At 47.5% G+C, this 23,692-nt stretch overlaps 1 protein-coding gene across 1 annotated transcript in view; it reads right to left on the bottom strand.

Annotated features, from left to right (window-relative positions):
* MARCHF4 (membrane associated ring-CH-type finger 4) overlaps positions 1–22,978 on the bottom strand; it is a 103,518-nt gene extending 80,540 nt beyond the window's left edge. The window contains exon 1 of the mRNA XM_060015550.1: positions 21,927–22,978. Coding sequence (XP_059871533.1) covers positions 21,927–22,421 — 495 coding nt within the window. The 5' untranslated portion in view covers positions 22,422–22,978. The remainder of the gene's footprint in view (positions 1–21,926) is intronic.
* Positions 22,979–23,692: the final 714 nt, after the last annotated feature.

Genomic DNA, 23,692 nt, shown 5'->3' with positions numbered 1-23,692 from the left:
TGCTGGGGGCAGACCTGCAGAGGGCCCAGCAAGGGAGCTGGGGTGGCTGTGAGTGGCAGGATGGCTATGGGAGTGGTCGGGACATAGGGGTGCGTGGGTACAATCTATATGTAGAAGTGGGAATGGAGTAGGTATGTTAGAAAGATTCTGGACTTTATTCCAGCCAGAGGAATGAGCAAATCTGGGTCATGCTGGGAGAGGTAGGGACCCTGCAAAGAGAGTCAGGGGTGAGGTTTTATTTTCCACAAGCCTGCAGAAAGGTCCACATGCCACCTTCTTCTTTGCACGGGGTCCCAGAGAACTGATTACCATGTGCAGCAGTACACCCTGCCCTTGAAGATGCCTGCAGTGCCTGGGCTGGAACCCAGTCTGCTTCCACAGGTCTCCAGTGGAGTCGCCAGCTGGTGTGTGTGTGTGTGAGGGGCTCCTGTGTCCCCTTCTGCAAGACTGTACTGTGATAACGAGGTCGGAGAGAGGTGGCATGGCATTGAGGGCAAGGACCAGTTAGGCATAAGGCACTGCCCAGGAAAAGAGGACGGAGACGAGAATGTGCATGTCTGTGGGAGGAATGGTGAGTCGTCCCACTGTCCAGAAGCACAGGAACCAGCAGAAGGAGAAGGCTTAGACGGAAGGCTGTGGCTAAACTGAAGGACCCTTAGGAGACTAAGACCAGGATATTGAGATTTTTTTTTTCAGTAGGCAATAGGGAGCCATAGAAGGTTCAGCAGCAGAATGTCTGATGAATTAGGAGGCTGGAGAGTAATATCTGAGTTCGTAACGTGTGCCAGCCTCTTGACATATCCTTTATCCAGGTTTATACATATTCCTTATGTATGTTTCAACTAATCCTAAGAACAGCCCTAAGAGAAAAGTATTAAATATTTCCACTTTGCAGGTGAGGTTAGCTTGTAAACGACAGTTCAGGATTGTAACGGACTGGGGTGCTTTGTGAGACTGGAGGTTGGGAGAGTAGTTTGAAGGCTATTGTCATAGTTGGGGTATGAATAGCGATATCTGTAACTGCCGCTGAAGCCAGGAGAGATGTGTGGGGGAGGATGAATGCTCAACTCCTCGGAGCAGGACCTAGTGACAGTCGGTGTGGACGGAACGAGAGGGAAAAGTCACAGATGGGAGGATATTACCCTGGAGAAACCATCAGCAGAAGAGGGAGTTTGGGAGAAGGGCTCAGTTTTCAGAAGACAGTCTTACTGTGATTTTAGAAATGTTGCAGAGGTGTGGGAAATGTTGTTTTTACTTCCCAGCTTGGCAGTACAGAAAGACAAACTAGAATAGGAGCTTCTCAACAATACTCGCCTTCCCACATGTAATGCATGCAAATGTTTTCCTATCCTATTCTTGTCTATTTCACGGTAGGACAGTGGGTGGAGAAAGGGAATGCTGGTTGCAACTCAATCATGCAACTGACTTGAGGACCCACAAATGAGCGGCCTGAAATCTGGACAGGACTTCACAAGCAGCAAGGGGATGGGCGCTGAGCCGCAAGTCCTCATTTTCACTGCACACGATGTTAGCAAAAACGAAAGCGGAAACATAGAGGCGAGGAGTGGGAACTCCAGAGTGCCTAATGTGCAGAGGAATCCAGGGAGGAGAGCTTTCTGAAAGGCCACATGTTTTTCGAATTAGATCACCAAGGACCTTCCAAGGAACATTTTCAGTAGGTGGTGGAGGTGGAAACCGGAATGCATAACTGGAGTGGGCGTGAGGAGATGAAAGCGGAAGTGCTGCCCCTTTAAGGGATATTAAAGACCTGAACACCCTGTATCCAGAGGAGAGGGAGCCAGCGGAGAGCACGTGATGGAAAGAGTCTGGCGGTGGCAATGGATGAAGTGAAGTCCCAGCGGAGATGGAGGATGCAGGGGCAAAGGGCACTGGTGTGGCCACTTTGGGAAGGAGGCAGCTAGGAGGGAAGGGGAGAACCTAGGTAAAGACAGACATTTGCAGAAGTGAAGAGGGAGCGATGGCCGGTGGGAGGGGAGAGATGATGGCATGTGAATGGCTGACCCCTATTTTCTCGGTAAAGTAGGAGGCAAGGTCATCTGCTGGAAGGAGGTTGGCAGCTTGATGAGAATGGGAAATGTTGGAAACAGATGCTAGAAGGCATCCACAAGCAAGGAAATGAAAGAAATTCTGAATAGTTGGAGGACCGTTTAGATGACTCAGTCTGTGAAACCGGTGATTTGCTGATTTCGCGACCTCTGTTCTCTCCTATCAGATACTTTCAGAGCGGGACCCCCTGCTTCTCCCCAAGGTCGCACACTGGGCTCCATCACCCTGAGGGCAAGGGAAACATTGTTGATGCCCTGCTAAAAGGCCAAAGAACACAAACCATTATGCCCCCACTTTTTTAAAACAATTTTGCCTCTAGACTCTCCAAAATAATCTCCTTCTTTTAGATTTCTGATTCCACTTCCAATAAATCTCTTGACATCACAGCCTAGCCCACCTGGGCCAATCAATCAACCCTTATCATCACACAGAACTTTTCTCTCCTTCCCCTCCCGGGGATTTGCAGCCCTGTGTGCACATTAGAATCACCTGGGGAGAGTTAAAAATACTGACGTCTGGTCTCGCCCCTAGTGACTGACTTAATTGGTCTGGGTTTGTGGCTGCAGATCTGTAGAATCTGCCCCCAGCACCCCCCCCCAGATAATTCTAAGGATGAGAACTACTGAGCCCCTTGATACTCAAATTGTGGTCTGTGGACAAAAAGTATCTGCATTGATCTGGGTACCTGTCGGGATGCAGATCCTCAGGCTCTACTCCAGATGCATAGAATCAGATGCTGCAGTTCAACAAGGGCTCCAGGTGATTCATACGCACATTAAAATCTGAGAAGCTTTGTACTGGAGTTCTAACTTCTTAAGCCCTCCCTCCTGCCCTGTATGAGGTCAAAAAGGAGGGTCTCAGAGATCACGCCTCCTTGGCTTTAAGCAGCCCAGCAAACAGCTAATGGCCGCTTTCTCCTAGAGTGTGAAAACAGTCACCCATCAGCCAATCAATCAACAAGTGCTACCCAACTTACGGCAGGTAGGCACTGAGCACCAGAGTTATTGTCCTGGGGTGTATTAGTCTACAGTGTAGTTAGCTGGAACATTCTTATAGGGTGATCGACTGTCCAGGTGGGTCTGGTACTGTCCAAGTTTTAGCACTGTAAGCTCCACATCTTGGGAAACTTATCAATCCCCAGGGAAACTGGAATGATGCCCACCCTACGTTAAGTAACATTGAGTAACATTTAGAACCCCTGAAAACTATTGCCTAATTGTTTGCTGGATGCCCCTCAATTCTGGCCTGTCTGATGTCTACAGGTTTCTGCCTCTGGTATCGAGAAGGTAAGTCCTAGAGGGCAGGGACATTGTCTGACTCTCACTGACAAATTCCCAGGGCTGGGAAAAGGATGGACTCACTGTAGGTGCTTGATGTTTTGAAGGAGTGACTGGGAGGGTGACATGTCAGCTACTGAGATGGTTAAAAATGATACGTTTCATAAGTCTCCCCTCGCCCACTGTATTAGTCTGCTCAGGCTGCTATAACAAAATATCATAGGCTGGGTGTCTTAAACAGCAGACATTTACTGCTCACAGCTCTGAGAGCTAGAAGTCCAAGATCAGGATGGTTAGGTTTTGGTTTTTTTGCGGCACGCGGGCCTCTCACTGTTGTGGCCTCTCCCGTTGCGGAGCACAGGCTCTGGACGCTCAGGCTCAGTGGCCATGGCTCACGGGCCCAGCCGCTCCGCGGCATGTGGGATCCTCCCGGACCGGGGCACGAACCCGCGTCCCCTGCATTGGCAGGCGGGCCGTCAACCACTGCACCCCCAGGGAAGCCCAGTGGTTGAGTTTTGATCAGAGCTCACTTCCTAGCTTGCAGATGCCACTTTCTCATTGTATTGTTACATGGCAGAGAGAGAGCCAGTAAGTTCTCTGATATCTCTTCCTACAAGGACACTAATCCCACCGTGAGCCAACCCCCAACTCTTGACCTCAGCTAAATCTGATTACTTCACAAAAGCCCCATCCCCAAATACCACCATGTTGGGGGATAGGGCTTCAACATAAGAATTTGGAGGAAAACCATTCAGTGCATATCACCCACTTTAGCAGAAAGGGGGAAATGTTGGTCAGAAAAAAAAGAAATTCTTTTCTTGAGTGAATCCGTGAAAGTATTCAAATACCTAATTGGCCTGGGTTGCATTAATTACATCACCCTTTTGAGCCCCTACAACTGCCAGGCATGATGGGTGATACAAAGGTGAACGGGACCCATGGGACAAGCTCCTCTGAGCTTGCGTTTGCCCGGAGAGAAGGAAATGGCGGGAGGGGAGGGCAGGCAGTCCGTGGTGAGTAAATGCTATCGTGGCACAGCCGGAAAGAGATGAGGTATAGGATGGAGGAGGTGACGTATGAGGTAGGGCTTGGAGGAGGTTAGGGTTTGGGCTGATAAAGGAAGAGGGAAAAGGATGTCCCAGGCGAAAGAAAGCCTTTGAATGGAAATCAAAAGTCAGAGAGCCATGGGGTGTATTTGGGGAATGGCAGGCAGTGGGGATTGGCTGGAGCATCTGATGGGAAGTAGAGGCCATGAGGCTGGATGGAAAGTCAAGTCCAAATCTGAGGAGTCCTTGACTGTTACTGTACGGAGGGCATTTAACTTTTTTTTTTTTCCTCATGACAATAAGAAGCAGGAGAGTGAACTGCTCAGAACTCCTTATTATGTAGAGTCAGGGGGTAGCCTGGATGTTTCCCCAGCTTCCTTAGTGATAGGAGTAGATGTAGGGAGGCAGCAAGCTGGACATGCTCAGGGGCCTCTGGTCCTCAGCCTCCCGTCTCCTGACGCTCCTCACAAGTCCTCCTTTCACATGTCAGACCACCACGCTATGCCACACCCCCTCACCTTGGCAAGTGCCTGGTGCCCCTTTGCCACAGGTCTCTGGTGAACTCCTGCCCGTCCTCTTAGCAGCAGCGGGAGGTTCTTGTCTATGAAGCTGCCCACCTCTGACTCCCTCAGAGCTGGTCCTTCCCTCTTTTCTGCACATGTTGTAACTAGACCATCTCTCCATTGTGATTTTCGCAACAATTTGTTCGCATACTTACTTCTCTCCTGTTTGACTGAAAGGCCACTGAGAGAAGGAACCACATTTATTTATCTGTATTTGTAGGGCTGGCACCATGCTTGGCACATCATAGGTGCTTGAAAAATAGCTGCTGAATTGAATTATGTTTAATTAAAGAGTAGAAAGAGCCCTGGACCTGGAGTCAGGAGCCCAGAGTCCAAACCCAGCCCTGCAAACCAACAAAGGTACCTGCCTTTTCTGAATCTGTCTCCTCAACCATAAGGGGAGTAAGGAATGATACTTTCTATTTCGTAATTTTATCCTGAAAGACTCTATTATATTCCTGGAGCGTGATAGCTGTACTTCTGGCCATCACTCTTACCTCACCCATGGCTACTTGTTCAGAGTCTGGTGAGATCATAGAGGGGCAATATGAAAAGATCGGATGTTGCTACTGCTGCTGGGGGTCCCGCTGCCTGCCCGACATCACCAACTGCAAGGGAAAGGATGTCCTGTGCATGTATGAAGCAGAAATGCAGTGGAGAAGGGACTAGAAAGCTGATCAAGAAATTGTTAACATTATCCAGGAGGGGGTGGAGGCTTGTCAGTGGAGGGGAGGCAAGAGCTACAAACAGGATTGTGCCAGGAGGTCAGAGCAGCTGCCCAGGTGGCCAAGGAGCAACAGGACCACCGTCATGACTTGCGGGCCATGATCCGGCTAGACTTCCCCTCTAGACTGTGAGCTCCATGAGGGTTGAGGCCTTGTCTGTTTTGTTCATGGCTCTGTTACCTACACCTTGCCCGGTGTCTGTGCATCTGACAGTAACACTGACGCATCACTTACTCTCTTTGGGCTTCGATTTCTTTATCTCGTAGAAGAAGGAAGGTCCCTTTCTCAGTGTACTGTTCTATGCTGTTAACATTTTTTAGCCCGACGGTAGGTAGGAATAATGCTTATGGCGACTTTGAAACGATCATCTACAAAGGAATCAAAAGGCAAACACATTACGTTGGTGCTGTGTCTACCAGAGCTCCACAGGGACGAGCAAGCACAGAGGACTGGGAGAACTGGGAAAGCTGAAGGTCAGGGAAGATTATGGGAGCTGTGCCATGTTGATAACATTTTCTTTCAGCTCTGGCCAGACAATGACCTCCAGGTGAGGGACCTGAAATGAAAGTGTTCCTGGGTCTTAAATGAGATGTTGTTTGCCACGCACGTTGGAGGGACCCTGCCAGGTTTAGAGCTCCTGTGCCTCTGCACTCTCCTTTGTCAACCTCTTGCACCCCTACCCCCGGCAACCTGAGGTGGTTGTTACCAAGTTGATCACCCACGACGGACGGACCCCTGCGTCCTCGCTCCTTAACTGGGCTCAGCAAGGCAGCCTCTTGGCGGAAGCAGGACTAGGTTAGGCCGGGACCTGCACAGGGGAAGCCCCAAGTTGAGTGAGGCTCACAGCTGCTGTAGCTGATGCCCTAGGGTGGCAGACATGACTCTACGGACCAGAGTACAGAGAACGGAAGATGAGGGAACGCTTGTGTATTGAAGCAAACTGGGCTTTTGGAAAAGCTTCTCCTTCTGCCTGGAATGCCCTTCCACTCTCTCATCTGGGTCAACTTCAGGGCTCCCATAGCTGTCTCCTCTTGTGAGAAGCCCTCCCTGATCCTCAAGTCTGTGCACGCAGAGCACTTTGCACAATTCTTAGTCCTTTGCATCCTGCATTATAATGGCCCCATCTGCAGTTACAAGACAGCAAAGCTCCTAGGAGACAGGAGCTGTGGTCTAGCTCGACTCTGCTGAGGAGCCTGTGGATAGAATCCTCAGCACAGTTCTGGCAGAAAGCAGCTGCTCAATAAATATGTGCTGGATGAATGAACTGGAAATTTTACACCACTCTTGCGGGAGAAAGATAAAACAAGTTGATATCACAGTTTCAATAAAATCCACCTACTGATTTTTACAAGATATCCTGTGGTCTGTGAAGCTAAAAAGACATTCCTTTGCCTTCTTTTTTTTTTTTAAATTTAGTTTTTGGCTACGTTGTGGCACATGGGATCTTTTGTTGCAGCGCACAGGCTCCTCGTTGCGGTGTGCAGGTTTCTCCCTAGCTACGGCACGTGGGCTTCTCTCTAGCTGTGGCATGTGGGCTTAGTTGCCCCGCGGTATGTGGGATCTTAGTTCCCTGACCAGGGATCAAACCGGCGTTCCCTGCATTGCAAGGCGGATTCTTAATCACTGGACCACCAGGGAAGTCCCTCTTTTGCCTTCTGTAACAGAACCTAACTTTAAGCAACAACACTTCAACATAAAGGGAATTTGGGGTGGTGTTCAAATACACTGCAAAGTGGACTTATGTTTTATAAAGATTGTCAGCAATAAAAGTTGAAATATAAATTATAGGGTTATCCCCAAATTCACTGGAAAATTAAATTAACCACAAATGTGTCCCATTCCTCCCCATTTTCCCTCCCTAATCTCATTCTCCAAACATCCTGATAAATTACCACTTCACTACAATATGTTCATCTGTTAGGAAGTGAATGAATGAATACTTCTGTAGCTGGTAAAAGGGTGGAGAAGGAAATGTCTTCCTCCTGTGAGGGGCAAATGTCTTCCTCCTGGTATTTCCCATCTTAGCATTTTGCCTTCCATTCACTTCTGTAGAACCTGGTTTCTTACCTCTAAAAATTAGGAAAATAAAGTTTGCTCTTTCCTCCCTAGCACAGGAATATGATCCAGTGCCTCTGCACGCATTGGAGGGTAAGGAAGCTTCTGGACCCACAAGTGAAGCTTTCAGATACAAACTCAATTCAATCAGCCAAGAGAGTTTTTGTGGAGTTACTATTACCAGGTAGGTGGCCCCCAAGAACAGTCAGACCACTGGGATGCAATTACAGAAAGTCCAGTAGGACCAAACCCAGAAAGGCTGGCATTGAGCGGAATAGCTTCTAGAGAGGAGCTAATGCACCCCTCCCCCGTCTGCATGGAGCCCACACTTTAATCCACCCAGCTCTCTGAGGAGAGCAATTCTGGGTCTTAGAGCAGAGAAGGGTGATTTGAAAAGCAGTGAAAGGCAGAGAGGATTAGGCTGAATGGAAAATGTTCCTGGCGTGGAGAGTGAGGGTAGGTCTCAGATAGCCTTACCTTACATGCACTTCCATCTGGAGAATTCCCCCTACTCATCCCTATGTGGCCACTCAAGGATTAGCTTCTCTGGCGATTCTTCTCTAGCTTTCCCAGACATTACTAGTCACCCCTTCTGTGAGGTCCTTCAGCACAATGAATGCAACCCTGGTCTAAGGCACTCATCACAATGTCATCTTAGGGTTGCTTCTTAGCATACTGGGTTCTTGCACTGGACTCTGAGCTCCCCATCTTATCTCCACATTCCCAGGGCCTAGCACTGGGTGCGTTCACTCAATGTCTGTTGAGTGAATGGTCACACTGATCCTTTTGCTGCCACCAAACCAGGTGGACCAGAAACGAAATGGACAACAGGACAATTTCATCCTTAAATCATGACCTTTGGGGACAGAACATCCCTTAAGAGGTCATCAAATTCATTCCCCTCATTGAGCAAGACTGATGAAGTGCCCCCTGGGATGCGCTCTGGTCCTGTCTTTGGCTCTGGCCCTCATCATCACTGTGCCCCAGGCTATTTTGTCAGCCCTCAGCTAGCTCCACCTCCCCTTTTGTAAAACCGGTTTAATAACTGTCTTTTCATAACATTTAATTAACCAGACAATAGGCCATACCTTTCTATTACAAAATATTTCAAACAGACATAAAAATAGAGAGAATAGTAGAAGAAAGCATGTACCCAATCACCCGACCTCAGCATCTATCAACTCATGACCAGCCTTGTTTCCCCTCTAGTCACTGGATTATTGTGAAGCAAATTCCAGCCATCATGTCAAATAAACACTTCTTTGAAACTTGCATTGCATTCGTAGAAATGATGAAAATTTATTTAAATCATGAGGAACCTCTCTCTATGTGTTTTGGGAGGGAGGAGGCATAGAACTTTTGAAATCATATCACATACATCTCCAAAAGCCTCAAACTGATTTTTTTTTGCAGACAAACACTTAATGGATGTCAGAAGTAAGAAACAAGCGATTATTGTATAGAATGTCAGTACTGACTTTGCAAGGACCAGACCCTGTGTGATCTCTCTGGAACAAAGACGACAGAAAGGCAGGAGCAGCTTAATGGACCAACCCCCTCAAGCACCTTTTTCTTCTGTGTTAAACAGTTGTAGTCATGTGCAGACACATACCCACTCGCTCGCTCTCACCCACAGACACACACACACAACAGGAGTGGACATCTCTTCACTCGCACTCATGCCTGCCCTCGTTCACCTGCAGCTGTCTGGTTTGGGCAGTTGCTTTCTGAACACACTGGAGAACTCAGAACCTCAGCACTAGAAAGCTTTCTTTCTAACGTAGCACACTGCTTCACGAAGCCTTAAGTCTGTGGCTCCTCGAGGCACCGCCACAGGAGGAATCAAATATACAGCCCACACTCACTCAGTATGCCAAAATGCTCCTTTCGGGATGTCAGGTTAAGCAGTGTTAAAGAACTCTGCATAATGGTCAATGCTATTTATGCTGATGATTATGAACTCTGTTTATATGCTTAAGATCCCGTACTGGGAAAACATTCCTGCCCACTCAATACTTTTCACTGCTCAGGTGTCACCCTGTCAATCTCAGAGCACTTAGCACACGGTACTTATACCCGGGGCAATGTGTGAGGAATATTTATCATCCTCTTCAGACAGAGGGGTAAAGAGAGACCAGAAAGAGAATGAATGTTTTTCTGGAGTCCCCTTCATGTACTATGGCAGGTGTTGTCTCCTCAAATTCTCACAATAATTCTATGATGCATTTCTTTTATTGGCTCCATGTTGCAGAAAGAAAACCTTGCATCTCAGGGGATTGAATTGATTTGCCCAAAGTTGCTTTTAGCTGCTAAGTGCTACAGCCTGGATTCTAACCCAATTTTTCTAACCACCAAACCCATGCTCTTTTTTCTATACTTTTTTTCTTTTTTCTGTACTCTTTTTTTTCCAAGTATGAGAAACTACCCCCCATTTAAATTATTTTTAGTTTTTAACTTTTCATTTTGAAATAATTTAAGATTCATTAAAAAAACTTATAAACATAGCTTCCCATAAACGCTTCACCTTTCTTTTCCAAAGGTTAACATCTTATAGAACCACAATACAATGACCAAAACCAGGAACTTAGCATTGATACAATACTATTAAGTAATCTATGCACCTTATTCGAACGTCACCAACTGTCTCACTAATGCCCTTTCTCTGGTCCAGAAGCCGATCTAAATCACGCACTGTATTTAGTTATCATATCTCTTTGGACGCCTCCAATCTAGGAAAGTTCCCCCTTCATTCTTCATCTTTCACGACCTTGACATTTTGGCTGGTTGTTTTGTAGAATGTCCCTTAATTTGGATCCCTTTTAATGCTAAAAGAGTTTCACAAACTCGCAAATGACTGTAGTTGTACTTTGAGTATCTGCTCATTGAGAATATATTTATTGACAAGAAGCTGCACTAAAGTGAAGGATGCTTTTGATTTTGCTCATCACGATGCCTTCCACATACATCTGAAAAATTGTATGTGTATCTGTGAGATAATTTTTATTTACTATACTGGCAATGCTTAGGTATATTTAGTTTCATCTACCCCTGTGATATTTTGGAAGCTCCTCCTGAGGTCAGCAGCCCACAATCATACACACATCAAGGCAGAGGTTCTCAAAGAAAGTTTGGAGAAGACCATTGAGAGTTGGTAGATCAGATAACATCAAGAGCTAATGTTCACTGCATCTTTGAGAATTTATTGTGTGTTTGTACTCTATTCTTTGCCAAGAGTTTTGCATGCATTATATCATTTGAGCCTCACAATAGTACCTCTAAGACAAGTACTATTATTAGCATTCCCATTCTACAGTGGAAGAAATTAAGATTTCGAGTCTGTAAGTGACTTGCCCAAGGTCACACATCTACTGCACAGGAACACTGGGATTTGAACACAGTTCTGCTTGGCTCTGAAAGCCCCATATTCTTATCCACCATGCTAATTTTCTCCAAAAACATCTCTGATTTTTTGCTTCCATTGTTCCTATGTCTGGAAAAGCCTTCATGTCCTATTTTCCAAATTCTTTCCCTGGTTCAGTCTTTAAGGCCTAGTGCTAAGGGCGTTCTTCTAGGGAGATTTCTTCTGGTGGAAAGAGAAACTGGATTTATACAAACCCCAGGTACAGCACCTCCACCTGATACGGCATAAAAGAGGACAACAGAATTAGAAGGGGCTTGGATATTCCTGAGTACAACCTCTTCCTTATATAATAACAATAACTACTACTGTTTATTGCATGCTTTCTGTGGGTCAGCAGTGTTCTAAATGTTTGGCATGTGTCATCTCATTGAAATCCCACAGCAACCCTAAGAGGGAGGTACTAATACTGTGGAGGGGGAGACTTCTAGAGCTCACCCACATCTGGATTTCCTCTCTTTCCAGGTACCTAGGAGGATGACACTCTCCACCCCTGCTGCCGTTAGGCAGAGCCATGTTTCTAGATCCAGCCAAGTTGTAGGCGAGTGTGATGCGCCATTCCAGAGCTGAAGCACTTCATTGTTGGTATTCAGTGAGCTGTGAGGAAGCGGGCTGTGCACCATCTGTTGCCTTACTCTGGGACTCTGGGGCTTCCCCAGAGAGGCCCCTGCTTGGACTTTGCTCAAGATCGCCCTCTGAACATAATTCAGGAGAGGGAATTGATGGTTGTATTCATCAGGGAAATTAACATTAGCTGGGCAATGTCTTAACACAGTCAAAGTCTGCATCTCACCGTCATGTCACGCTCCCACGGTGGTTAGACTTTTCCATCTTGTGGCTGCCCCATGTGAAACTTGTAGCTCTCAGATCACGGAGGCAGGGGTGGAGGGGGATGCAAGAGGCATCCCTTCCTGCCTCTGCCCTGAGTGACACATGTCCCTTCCTTCTTAGTCACATGGTCCTGTGCCCACCCAACTACCGCCCTCTCCTCTACCAGTGCCCACACCTCTGTTTCTTATATGTGTGGGAACCTCAGGTCTGGTGGAAGCATTTCTCCTTCCTATTTGGCTTCCTCCTCAAACTGCTCCCTAATAAACAATATTACTGTGAAGTAGTCACCTACTTCGGAATTGTCAAAGCTAATGGTTAGAAATGCAGATTCCAGGGCACCACCTCTGCATTTTCCCCTTCCTGACGCACTTCTTGGTGCCCACAGATGTCTCAGAACTATTGTAATGTGTGCAGCCCAGGTCAGTGTTATCCAAACTTCAGTCACTTACACTGTTCGACATATTCATACTATTGCTTTCTTCGTACGTCACATTTTTCTGTAAATGTCTCATATTTTTACTTCAGTAAATTTATTTCTAAAGGAGACTTTTTGCCACTACCATAAGTGAAAAACCAGTATCATTAACCATAAAAAGAAGAGACAAGTTGTGCTAATACAATAGAATATTATTCAGCACTAAAAAGGAATGTGCTATCAAGCCATGAAAAGACGTAACCGTAAATGCATACCAATAAATGAAAGAAGCCAATCTAGGAAGGCTACATACTGCATGATTTCAACAACATGACATTCTGGAAAAGGCCAGACTATATTGCAGGCGTTCAGGGGTGGGGGCAGAGGGATGAATGGGTGGAGCACAGGGGATTTTTCAGGCAGTGAAACTATTCTGTGTGATCCTATAATGGTAGATACATGTCATCATGCTTTTGTCAAAGTCCTTAGAATGTACAACACCATGAGTGAACTGCAGTGCAAATTATGGACTTTAGGTAATAACAATGTGTCAGCGTTGGTTCATCAATTGGAAAAAAAGCACCACTCTGATGCAGGATGTTGATGGTGGGGGAAGTAGGGAGGAGGGGTGAGGGTGAGTATATGGGAACTCACTCAGTGTTTCTTTGAACATTAAATTGCTTTAAAAAATAAAGTCTGTTAATAAAAAAGAATAGACACAAACAAATGCAAGCAAAACAAGATTAACAGATTCTAGCTAGATATTGCTGTATGTCCAAAGGCTCTGAGCCTGGTGCCTTCTCTCTTTGCTTGCAGAGGAGAATGACAAGTGTTAGAAGGGTGTTAAAGACGTATCATCTCTTCAATGAGATTTTCTCATGGACATAATCATAAGACATGAGAGCAAAATGAGAAGAGAACAACATTCTCACTTGAGGATCTATGTTATTTAACGTCGTGTCTGTCTGGGGTATCCATCCTATGCCAGCTTCCAGAAACACTAGTCTAGGCATGACCCTGAATGCAAACACCTCGCCGTCACATATTGAGCAGGTTTTCCCGCTGCCACTTCCTCAACATGCTCCTCCGTGTGCATGGTCTGCTCCTGGCCTCTAGGGACTCAGAGTCCAGAAAAGTGTCTTTCTGCACAGTTCCTGCCAAGCAGACAGTGTTGCTTAACAAAGATCTGTCAGGGACATGGTGGTGATGGAGATGGTAAAGACAAATATGTTAGGAGTGAGGGACACAGGCAGGAGAGGACAGAGGTCCAGCAGAGTCAGGCAATGGAAGACAGAAAGTCAGCCAAACAGAGACACTGGATCTAAATTCCTGAGGGTCAGGCACAAAACAGCTGGCGTCTACTGTGGTCAAAGCACAGCCTTAATCAGAGTATCTGATTTTTTAAGGTTGTCGTGAGACAGTGTGGTAGAAAAGGCAGCAGTGTAATCTGGGGGCCCCACTCCAGGTCTCTGAGTTACACGAACAGAATGGGACAAATATTGTTCCCATTTAATGAACAGCTGTTGTGTGCCTAGAACTTTAATCCTGCCCACTCCTTATGACAAGTGTTCAAGCTCAGTATTTTATTCCTGTTTTATAAACAATGAAATCTAGGTGCAGGGAGGTTAAATAAGTCACACAGGATCACCCAGCTGGGAAGGGCCCAAACTGTGACTTAAATCCATGTCTTTCTGACTTGAAATCCCATGTTCTTCCCATCCTTCTGAAATTGTACGAGAAAAGATCTGCTCCTGGTCAAGTGGTCGCAAGCCAGGATGATGATCACTGCGATTACTAGAACAAGAATCGTTGCTATTTGTCGTTATAGAATCAGAAAAGGAGGTTGGATGGGGTGAAAAGTATCTCAAGGGATTGTCCATATCCCCCTTGCTTGGCATTTTAATTTATATAGACACATACATACACATATGTGCCCATGTACACACAAGCAAATATGCCTTCTACTACGTGTACACTAGGAACCAGAGATAAGTCTATCAGTCTGGAATGAACATGTACCAGGATGGAGGGGAAAGGATCAACAAATACTGAATTCCTACTGTATGCAGAGCCCTATGCTAGCCACCAGGGTGGTTTCAAGAGGCTTCTTCTGGAGAAATTGATGTTGATTCTCTTCAACCACATCCAGAGTAACCTTTCAATGAAGAAGGAAACTAATTTGATCTGTTTTCCTCAACACCTCTGAGCACAGGCCCTGGAGATATTCTCATCAGAGCAATGAGAATTGCTCTGGGTGCCAGACTGGGGCTTGTGTGTCCCCTTTGTGGGCTTGGATCACAGAGTTGGACAGAGCTTCTATTCACAGATCCCCTTCTTTGCGGACAGTTTGCATCTACCTAGAACTCAAATTATAACTTATTCAATTTCACCTATTTTGTCATGCGTCGGTCATTCCCATGTGCGTCCCATTTTTACTTTTAACATACACAGAGGGAGGTATCAAATGTGTACTACATGTAATACTCACAGAGTCTAAGTGACTCTATCTTACATACGATACTTCTTGAGAGGGGGATGGTATACAGTTCAGCCCGCACAGTATTCTCTTGCCAGCTCCTTCACATCCGGGCTCACTTCCAACTTGGCTTCCTTCTCATCAAACAAGAAGCAGCTAGCTCATTCCCACACTCCTTTGAGTATCCCCTCCCTGTCAAACCTACCCGCCTCTCCCAACTCACAAGCCACAACTGGGCTTCTCCAACGTACCAGCTGGAAAAAAGAGCAGAGAGAGAGAGAGAGAGAGATTGATTCCCAGTATCTCTCCTTCTTCCAGGCTCTTTTTTTTTTTTTTTTTTTTGCGGTACGCGGGCCTCTCACTGTTGTGGCCTCTGCCGTTGCGGAGCACAGGCTCCGGACGCGCGGGCTCAGCGGCCATAGATCGCGGGCCCAGCCGCTCCGCGGCATGTGGGATCTTCCCAGACCGGGGCACAAACCCGCGTCCCCTGCATCGGCAGGCGGACTCTCAACCACTGCGCCACCAGGGAAGCCCCTTCCAGGCTCTTTTGAAATGCATATTTCACTCCTGCTCTACTGGCTTTATTAAGTAATTCTCTGTATGGGGGCCTCAGCTAGAAGCCACACCCAATAAATTAGCCAACCACCACAAACAGATGCAGTCTGGCAAGTGAAGAAGGATTACTCCAAAGTGAACACCGTGCAGAGGATCTACAGACAGTTGAGGTGAGAATCACTCCACCACTGTCAAGACACCAGGTGTCTCCCCTCCTCCAGTCCCTAATTCTGTCTGTGAATGACAGACAGCTTCACTCAACACTTTACTCACATGTATGCACGTGCATGTGTGTGCATGTAAAGAATAGATAGCTAAATATGGAAAATAGCCAGGGACCCAATGGTGAGGTTTGAACATCCTTACATCATCTCCCAATAAGTATTAGAGCACTGGTGAGAACCCTAAGCAAGTGGTCCTTGGACCTTCCGGTTTAAATAGGACCAGGACTGGCAGATGTAGCAACTGAAAAACTACAGTGGGAAAAAAAATCTCAGATGGGAAAATGAAAACAGCTCACTCATGACTTTGGGGAAGGTGTGGCAAGTGTGCTTCCCCTTTCCTGGGATGGTTTTGCATTCTAGGTCCATGATGGTATCTGTTCCCTGCCATTCATGAAATGCTTGCTCTCCTATTGTATGTGCATGGTGTAAATTCAGGATTGCAGCAATCACATGCTTGCCAACAACTTAGGATTTCTATGGACACAGGACAGAGAATATTCTTTGTGATCTTTGCAGAAGATGCCATGGCATAATACATGCCATGTATTATATACACGGGAAATAGATATTCTGGGACTAGATGACCCCTTGAATTGGAAGGGATGCAGACCCATCTCTTTGTGCTTAGATTAAAAATCTCTCTGGACCCCAAGAAATCTCATAACGAACCCCAAGTCTCAAGCTCAAAAGGGATCTTGAGGGTCACTAGTTCCAGTTGCCCACTTGAGCCCTCTTTCTAAGGCAGCCTATACTATCTTGGGACAGCTTTGATAGAAGGTTCTTTCTGACGTCAAAACCCAAGTTGGCTTCCCTGGAGATTCCGTCACTGGCCAAGGCACTGCCCTTTGTGATTCCACAGAACAGGTCTGCCCCTCCTTGCGCACAACACACGGTCAGCATTTGATGCCAGTGAATATGCTTCTCCCTTGCAGTCTCTTCTCCCCAGTTCCCCTACCTGCGGGGCTGCCCACTGGATGAACTCTAAAGGCTCATTCATTCAACAAATAATTATAGAACGTGAAGCAAGTGCCAGGAACTGGATTGATGAGCAAACACAACCAAGTCATTGCTTCCAGGGATCTTACAGTCCCTTCGCAGTACCTCCCTTAGACCCAGGCAAGAGGGCCCCTTGCTATAGAAGGCTCCACTCTGACCCTTCTTCAGCTGCATGCTTCCCATAGGGTGAGGCGCCTACAGGGTCAAGGACCCACATCCTCCTTCTAGAACATGCTTCAGTTACCTGGAACCCTGGAATGCCTGCCTATTCAGCCATGAGCCTGCTCCCCAAACCTTCATGGTTCTCTTTCTTCAGAATCAAAGGGAGAGGGGCAAGAGGAAGCTCTTTGGAGGTGGTATAGATAGAGCCTGGACAAGCCAGTGGGTGTGCCCACACATGTATGTCCAAGGCTTATTACGGTGCAGGATGGAGCCAGCAGTGGAAAGAGAATCAGATCAGAGTGGCCTGTTGACCAAGGGCCAGATATCCTCATTTGGCTAGTACAGGATTCAGAGGACTCGAAGAGTTTTAAATTCAAATCTGTCTTCCAGGTTGTTTTGAAGGTATATTTGTCAAGATAGAAGCTTAAAATGTACTTTGTTTAACAGTTTGTTAGCTGGATTTATTACTTTTAAATATTTTGGTCTATGATATGTGGGCCTCCATCCATCCTCTTACCCTGGGGTCCATAAATGTTAAGGATGGGTCTATTCTTTGTGGATACAGATATTAGTTAATTAATCACAGAAAGAAATGTAAAATTGAACCATATTTCTAAGAAAAATAATATACCATTTGGGTCTCTCCTAAAATGTTCTGCTTGATCTCCATTCCCAGGGTTCTCCTTGCATCTTGGGGTCTCCAGGTTCCCTTCAGCCCTGCAAAGCCCTTCTCTTATTTTCTGAGATCCCAAAACACTGACTAAAATATTCCACATGCTCTTGCCCCTTCTGAACTCAGAGCTTCAGGGAAATGAACCCTAGGAAGAATAAGGGAGGCAGACCAAGATTGTTAATCTCTTACAGACTCATTTCCTGCTTTTCGTTAGGTCCAAAACAGATGGCCCATCACCACACTGCCATGGTAGATTCCATCTCTGTACCCACTCCAGGGGCTCCACAGCTGACCCAGCCTGGGAGGTGGTTTCACCTCTTTGTTAAGGTATCCGTGTGTCTCACATCTCTTCCGCTTCCAGCTGTCTAAACTCAGCCTAAATCTATTTCTTCTCACTTGGTCTGCAGCAGCAGGAGAGAAACCTTCTCTGACTAATTGGGGAAAAGGTAGCAAATTCATCCACTTGTCTCTCTGAATAGGCACCCCACACACTAGCCGCTTTTAAGCATGCATCTCTTTCTCGTCCCCGATATTACTGTAATTCACCTGCGACTCACTGTCTGTGTGCCCTTGATCTCTCTAAGCCTCTGTGATGTCTGGGTTAGATTGTGAAACTCCCTGAGGGGGCAGGGCCACATCTGCCCTGTGTCTCCAGACCCTGCTCAGCGGAGCAGCCCACATAGGTAGGCACTTAATATAGACTTTTGATGATGGAAACAGAAGAACAGCATTCTGTCTAGAGCATTGTGAGGGGGCAAGAAGCAATCTACTACCACAGACAGACCACGTCACAGCAGCCCTCCTGCCAGACTGGGAGCTGGGGCACACTTTTTCCTTTTAAACAAGGTGTGTGGGAGGGGCACTGTCTCTTGCCTCTGAGATAACAGCAACAACAAACACTGTGACAGCATGGCTCTAATTGTGTGGACTGATCTGATGCTCAGAATAACCTTATGAATTTGGAGACTATCATTATTATCCCAGTTTTCAAATGAGAAACCTGAGTCACAGAGAAGTTGTGTAAATTGTTCAGGCCTCAGACTGGGGCCATCTGGCTTCGGAGACCTCAGCTTGCCCACCACGGCACATGGTCCCTTGACATGAACTAGTGGAGCTTCAAGCAGAAATGGAGAGTGAAGTGTTGCCGACCAGGCTCTTGTCCCACACTCTCGCAGATCCTTGATCGACTGACCCCTGTCCCACCTGAGTGACTGGCTGAAGGAAGGAGAGTGTCAGTCAGCTGTCCAGCCTGGAGCCAAGTTGGCCCTCAAGGCATTTGTTCACACCCCATCCCTCTCCCTCCTCCTATCTTTTCTATTTCTCAAACATGCTAAGCTTGTTCACACTTGGGTCTCCTCCACCTGGAAAACTCTTCCTCTAGACCTATGTATGCATCGTTGGGTCATTCTCATCACTTAGGTATCAGCTCAGATGGTACATCCTTAGGGAGGCTCTTCCTGGTCACTCTGTGTAATGTAGCTCCCAAGCCCTCCCTTTCATTCCTGTCTAACTCCTTTTGTCTTCATCACAGCACTCAACGCCATCTGAAATCACTTTATTTGTCTACTAGTTTACTTGTTTATTTCTGCATCTTCACTAGAACTTTAGGTTCAGGAGAGCAGAGACCTCATCTGTTTTGTTCACTCCTGGATACTCAGGGTCTGAAACAACATCTGGCATGCTGTAGGTACACAACAAACATTTGCTAAATAAATGCATGTGTGAATGAATAAGTAGTAAGTCCTTTATAGATATGTACAAATATGGAACTAGCTGGATCCTTCAGTTTCCTGCCCCTCACCACATACATTTCAAGTTATTGGCAGGAAGACACCAAATTTTCGGTTTGGGCAGCCTTTTAGCCCCTGGAGCAGTGGCAAAAGACTGGGGAGCTGTTCAGTTCCTTTGTCTGGGCAGAGAAAAGACCAAGACATTCAGCTACTGGGACTGCAGACTGTCTACACTCCATTCAGGGCCACGTGTGGACAATTGCTGGACACTCCCTCCTTGAACAGAAAACAAAATACTGAAATCTCAGCTTTTCACTTTCTGTGTCTGACTGTCTCTCTCCCTCTCTTCCTTCTCTAGAGAGTTTCCCCCACCTCCTCCTCTTTGTCTCCCTTCCTCATGGAAATCCTGTGAAGAAACACAAGCAAAAAGTGGGAAAATGTGTTCACATCTAACACATTTTACTCTTATTACTAATAACACAATCCCATTAAAATCTCCTGGCTGCTGTGCAAATAAAGCAAACCCCCAAAGTATAATAATATGCGGGGAGTGCTTGATTTGATCCAGTCTGAGTATCATCGTGGCCCCCTATCCCTCCCACATAATAACGGAGCCCATTCCTTTATTGGTGTTAGCTTTTTTCTTTATTCCACGCTTTATTTATGACACATTGTAAAAATAACTAACAAGAAAAGAAAGCTCCTAACCTCCAACCAGACCCTGTATCACGTGAGGGTATTTCACAATATTCCTAATAATCCTTTTTATTTAGCAAAATACTGCTTTTCCATGAGCAAAATGCATGCCATTATATATTAATCACTTTCAAGTCATTTTCAGGCTCATTATCTTCCGGATCCTCTCAACACATTTATAAGCAAATGAGGGGAACAGAAAACGGTTCCTCTAAATCACAGAAGTTGGAAAAGGGGCTCAAGGGTATAAAGAAATCTGAAGAAGTTCACACAACAGGTAAATATCCTCCAGAACAGGCTCCAAGTCCTGCTGTATTCTAGAGACAAGGGTGTTCTTGCCAGAAGCCACACTCCCAGTGGCCCCTGTGACATGCAGACCTGAACCAGGGCACATGGAAGAAGAAAGAAATAGCTTAAGAAGTTAGGAAGCTAAACAAATCCTTTTTTTTTTTTTTTTTTGAGAAGATGGGGCTTCTGATTGGGGCAGATGCTGACCAGGAGCGTCCTAAGGTGAAGCACAATTCTTGTTCTCAGCCCCGCCACTCCTCCTTGTGTCTGTGCTGGATAGCCAGCACTGGGAGAGGGGCACAGGGCAGGCACCCTGGGCCTTCTTGCCTAACAAGAGTCCTTGGCTCTGGGCTGCAGTCCAATTGGGACTTCAGGCAATCCTAGTCACAGGAAGGAGGAACCCAGCCCTCAGCCTCTCAGAGACATTTACTCACACTGAGATCAACATCACCTCCTCTCATAATGCCCAGGCCACGGCCCCAGTCATCATCTGTCCCTGAAGTGCCCTGCCCATTCCGGGCAAAGACAAAACGAATGAAAATGTCAGTGAAGCCTGACTCTCACAGAGAAAGCCTTCAACAAGAACCAGAGCCACTCAGGAGCACCAGCATGGCATCCTGCTACACCATCACTTGTCCAAGGAGCACCGAGCAGTCTTACCCCACTTCCGGGAAACTAGTGAAGAAGTGGCTGATGTGACCACATAACCCTGCCCGGGGTGCGACTGCATGTTCTTTCACCGGCATCACTAACGAGATCAGGTGAACCTTTCTGATCTGGGATTCTGTGGAAAGTGTTGCCACAATTCATGATTCTAGAAGAATGTGCACATACTCTCCAGCACTGCAGAAACTAGACTGAAAGTGGAGCTAGAGGGGGTGGGGTGAGTATGTCTGTGAAAATCTGAATGCATGTGGTAGGGAGAACCCTCGGCCTTGGGAAGACTCTGGTCCATAAGGTGCTAAGCATCTCCTATCCTGGATGGGGAGAGTTTAAGGGACTTTCTAAGTTTGTGTGCTTCAGGGCTGAGAAGGGAAATAGTTATGACAAGACTCCCTACTTCCTTCTCCATATTCCTTACACTCACTCTCACCCTACTTACCTACCTGCTTTCAACCTAGGAAAACTTGAGTCTGCCAAGAAGTGTTATAACAAACTGTATAGTCTTCATGAACTTACAATCCCCTCCATTTCCTCCTCAGTGATTGTGGATGTCAGTATAATATGGGAGGGGTTAGTATCAAAGTGAAGGAACAGGCATAGGCTTGCCGAGGACAAGGTCTCCACACACCATCAGAGAGGGAAGAAGTCTGAATCTGGAACTGAAGATGGGCTGGGGAAATGTCACTAACCACAAATCAGATACAAGGATACCTCGGCAACGAGCATGAATGTACCACCAAGTTTCTTCACTTCACCCCTTCCAACTTCTGAATCTTCTACTCTGAGGATGCTTATGGAATTTTTGGATGGAATTGAACATATTCCAATTGAGCACTGGAAGGAAAATGCAAACATGGGGGACAACTGAGCCACCAAACAGGCTCCGCCAGGCACCAGACACCTCTTGGGCAAACTTAACCACATGAGACATCATTGAGGAGCCCTTAAAACTTACAGTCCTCACACTAGAAACAGCACAGTGGTTCCCCAGGGCAAGTAGGAGAGTAGCAACCTGCCAGACCTGGAGATCCCAGAAGGAAGCAGGGAAAGGGAAAAAGGGTCTCACCTGTTCCGGCCCCTGGAAGCAGATGCGGCAGAGCGGGGTTCTCATGCCACTGTCCAGGCTGCTGCCCAGTGAGTAGCGATCCTCAGCCTTCCCCTTACAGAAGTCATCTGAAGAGGCACTGCTGAGCAGCAAGGCAGGTGGCTCTGCGGCTGGGCCACCCCAGTCATCTTCCGCTGAAGGTGGCAGGGGAGGGGTCTCCCTGCCCACGCCTTCTCGAGGCCCCCTCCAGCCTGCCCGCCCCCCGGCACCCAGAGCCGGAAGGGTGTTGTTGGCTGCCACGCCGGGGGGCTGGGGTTCGCCGTGCATGGGCAGGGGCGCTGGAGGGGGGCGCCGCAGGAGGAGAACCTTCAGGTCATTGAAGAGCATGCGGCAGCGGCACTTGAGGAGACCCTGGTGGCGCAGCATCTGGGGGGCTGGGAGGCACAGTCCACAGCGGTACCAGGCACAGCAGTACCACCACCACCACCAGGGCAGCCCGCTCTGGGGCATCAGCATGTGCCCGGTGGAAGCAGAGAGACCGGTAGGGGCAGGCGGAGTCTTTGCAGAGGATGGGATCGTTTGAGGGGGTCCACGGTGTGTCTGTGTGATGGGGGGAGGCTTCGTTCGCACTGGCTCCTGTTACCTCCCTTCCACGTAGCAAATAAATTGCCCCCAGGACTGACGACTGCGAGCCACTGCCTCTGAACTCTACCTGGAAAGCCCAACAACAGCAAAAGTTTTCTTGCCCCTCCACCTCTACCCCAACCTTAAGCTTTGCTCAGAGTGTCTCCTTTTTGCTTTTGACCTGGTGGCACTGGTAGGGGCAGGGGGGGTAGAAAAAAAAATGTTGAGGGTGGGTTGTCAGGGCCTTGAGATCAAGGTCTAATTGTTAGAAAGTTCCCCAGGAGAGGCTTATTGGGTTTTTCTCAAATGCCTAGGCAGTGGGAAATCTTTTCTTTCACATAAAAGGGTGGGGAAGGTTATCAATAAAATTTGGAGTGGACTAAGCTGGGCTTAGGGCAAGCTAGCTCAGTGAAGAATTGAAGACTGCATGTGCTAGAGAGAAAAGGTAGTTTTCCTCAGGTGTAACGGGAGGTTGGTGGTGAGGGGCTGAGGGAGGTAAGGTGGGGAAGAGAGGAGGTTGGGAGAACTTTTAATTCTCCTGGGCAGAAAACTGGGGCAATTAACCCCCAGAAGCACCAGAGTTACTTTTAAGAGAGCAGCGGTGGGGGTAGGGAAGGGATTCAGGTGCAACTGGGCAAGGGGCTTGTGCTTTGCCTCTGCAGCCAAAGGGCTGCACAGAAGAGGGGAAAGCCAATTAGGAGAACAGAGGTGGGAAAATCAGGGACTGGAGGGCGGGGAAAGAAAGGGAAAAACCGAAAAGGCCGTTTAACCCTTGCAGAGCTACCTCCTTCCTGAGCTTTAAGATCCTGGCTAGAAGAAGGGTGTGTGCTTGGGGGGTGGGAGGCAGAGAGCGGAGTAGAGATACGGGGTAGAGAATAGGGGCTTGTGGGAGGGGACTAGAGGAAGGAGTAATTACATGGTCTCAGCCCCCCGCCCGCCCCTGCGGCAGTCTGTAAATCCTCGGCCCCCTTCCCGTGGCGCCAGCAAATGTCCCTCTGGGCGAGGGGCAAGGGCCGGGATAAGGGCAGGTCCGGGCGGGTGGGTGGCCTCGCCTTCTCCTCGGGGGCCTCCTCGGGGCCGCTGTCGCCCTGCTTCTCTGGCTCCGGGTCCGCCCGAGGCCGCCGATGCTGCTGCGGCGGCGACCGCTTGTCGGCGTGCGGGTG

Source organism: Delphinus delphis, chromosome 7 (genome assembly GCF_949987515.2).
Source record: "Delphinus delphis chromosome 7, mDelDel1.2, whole genome shotgun sequence".
Lineage (NCBI taxonomy): Eukaryota > Metazoa > Chordata > Mammalia > Artiodactyla > Delphinidae > Delphinus > Delphinus delphis.
The sequence above is the reverse complement of the archived record's forward strand: the minus strand, read 5'-3'. Positions and strand labels throughout refer to the sequence as shown.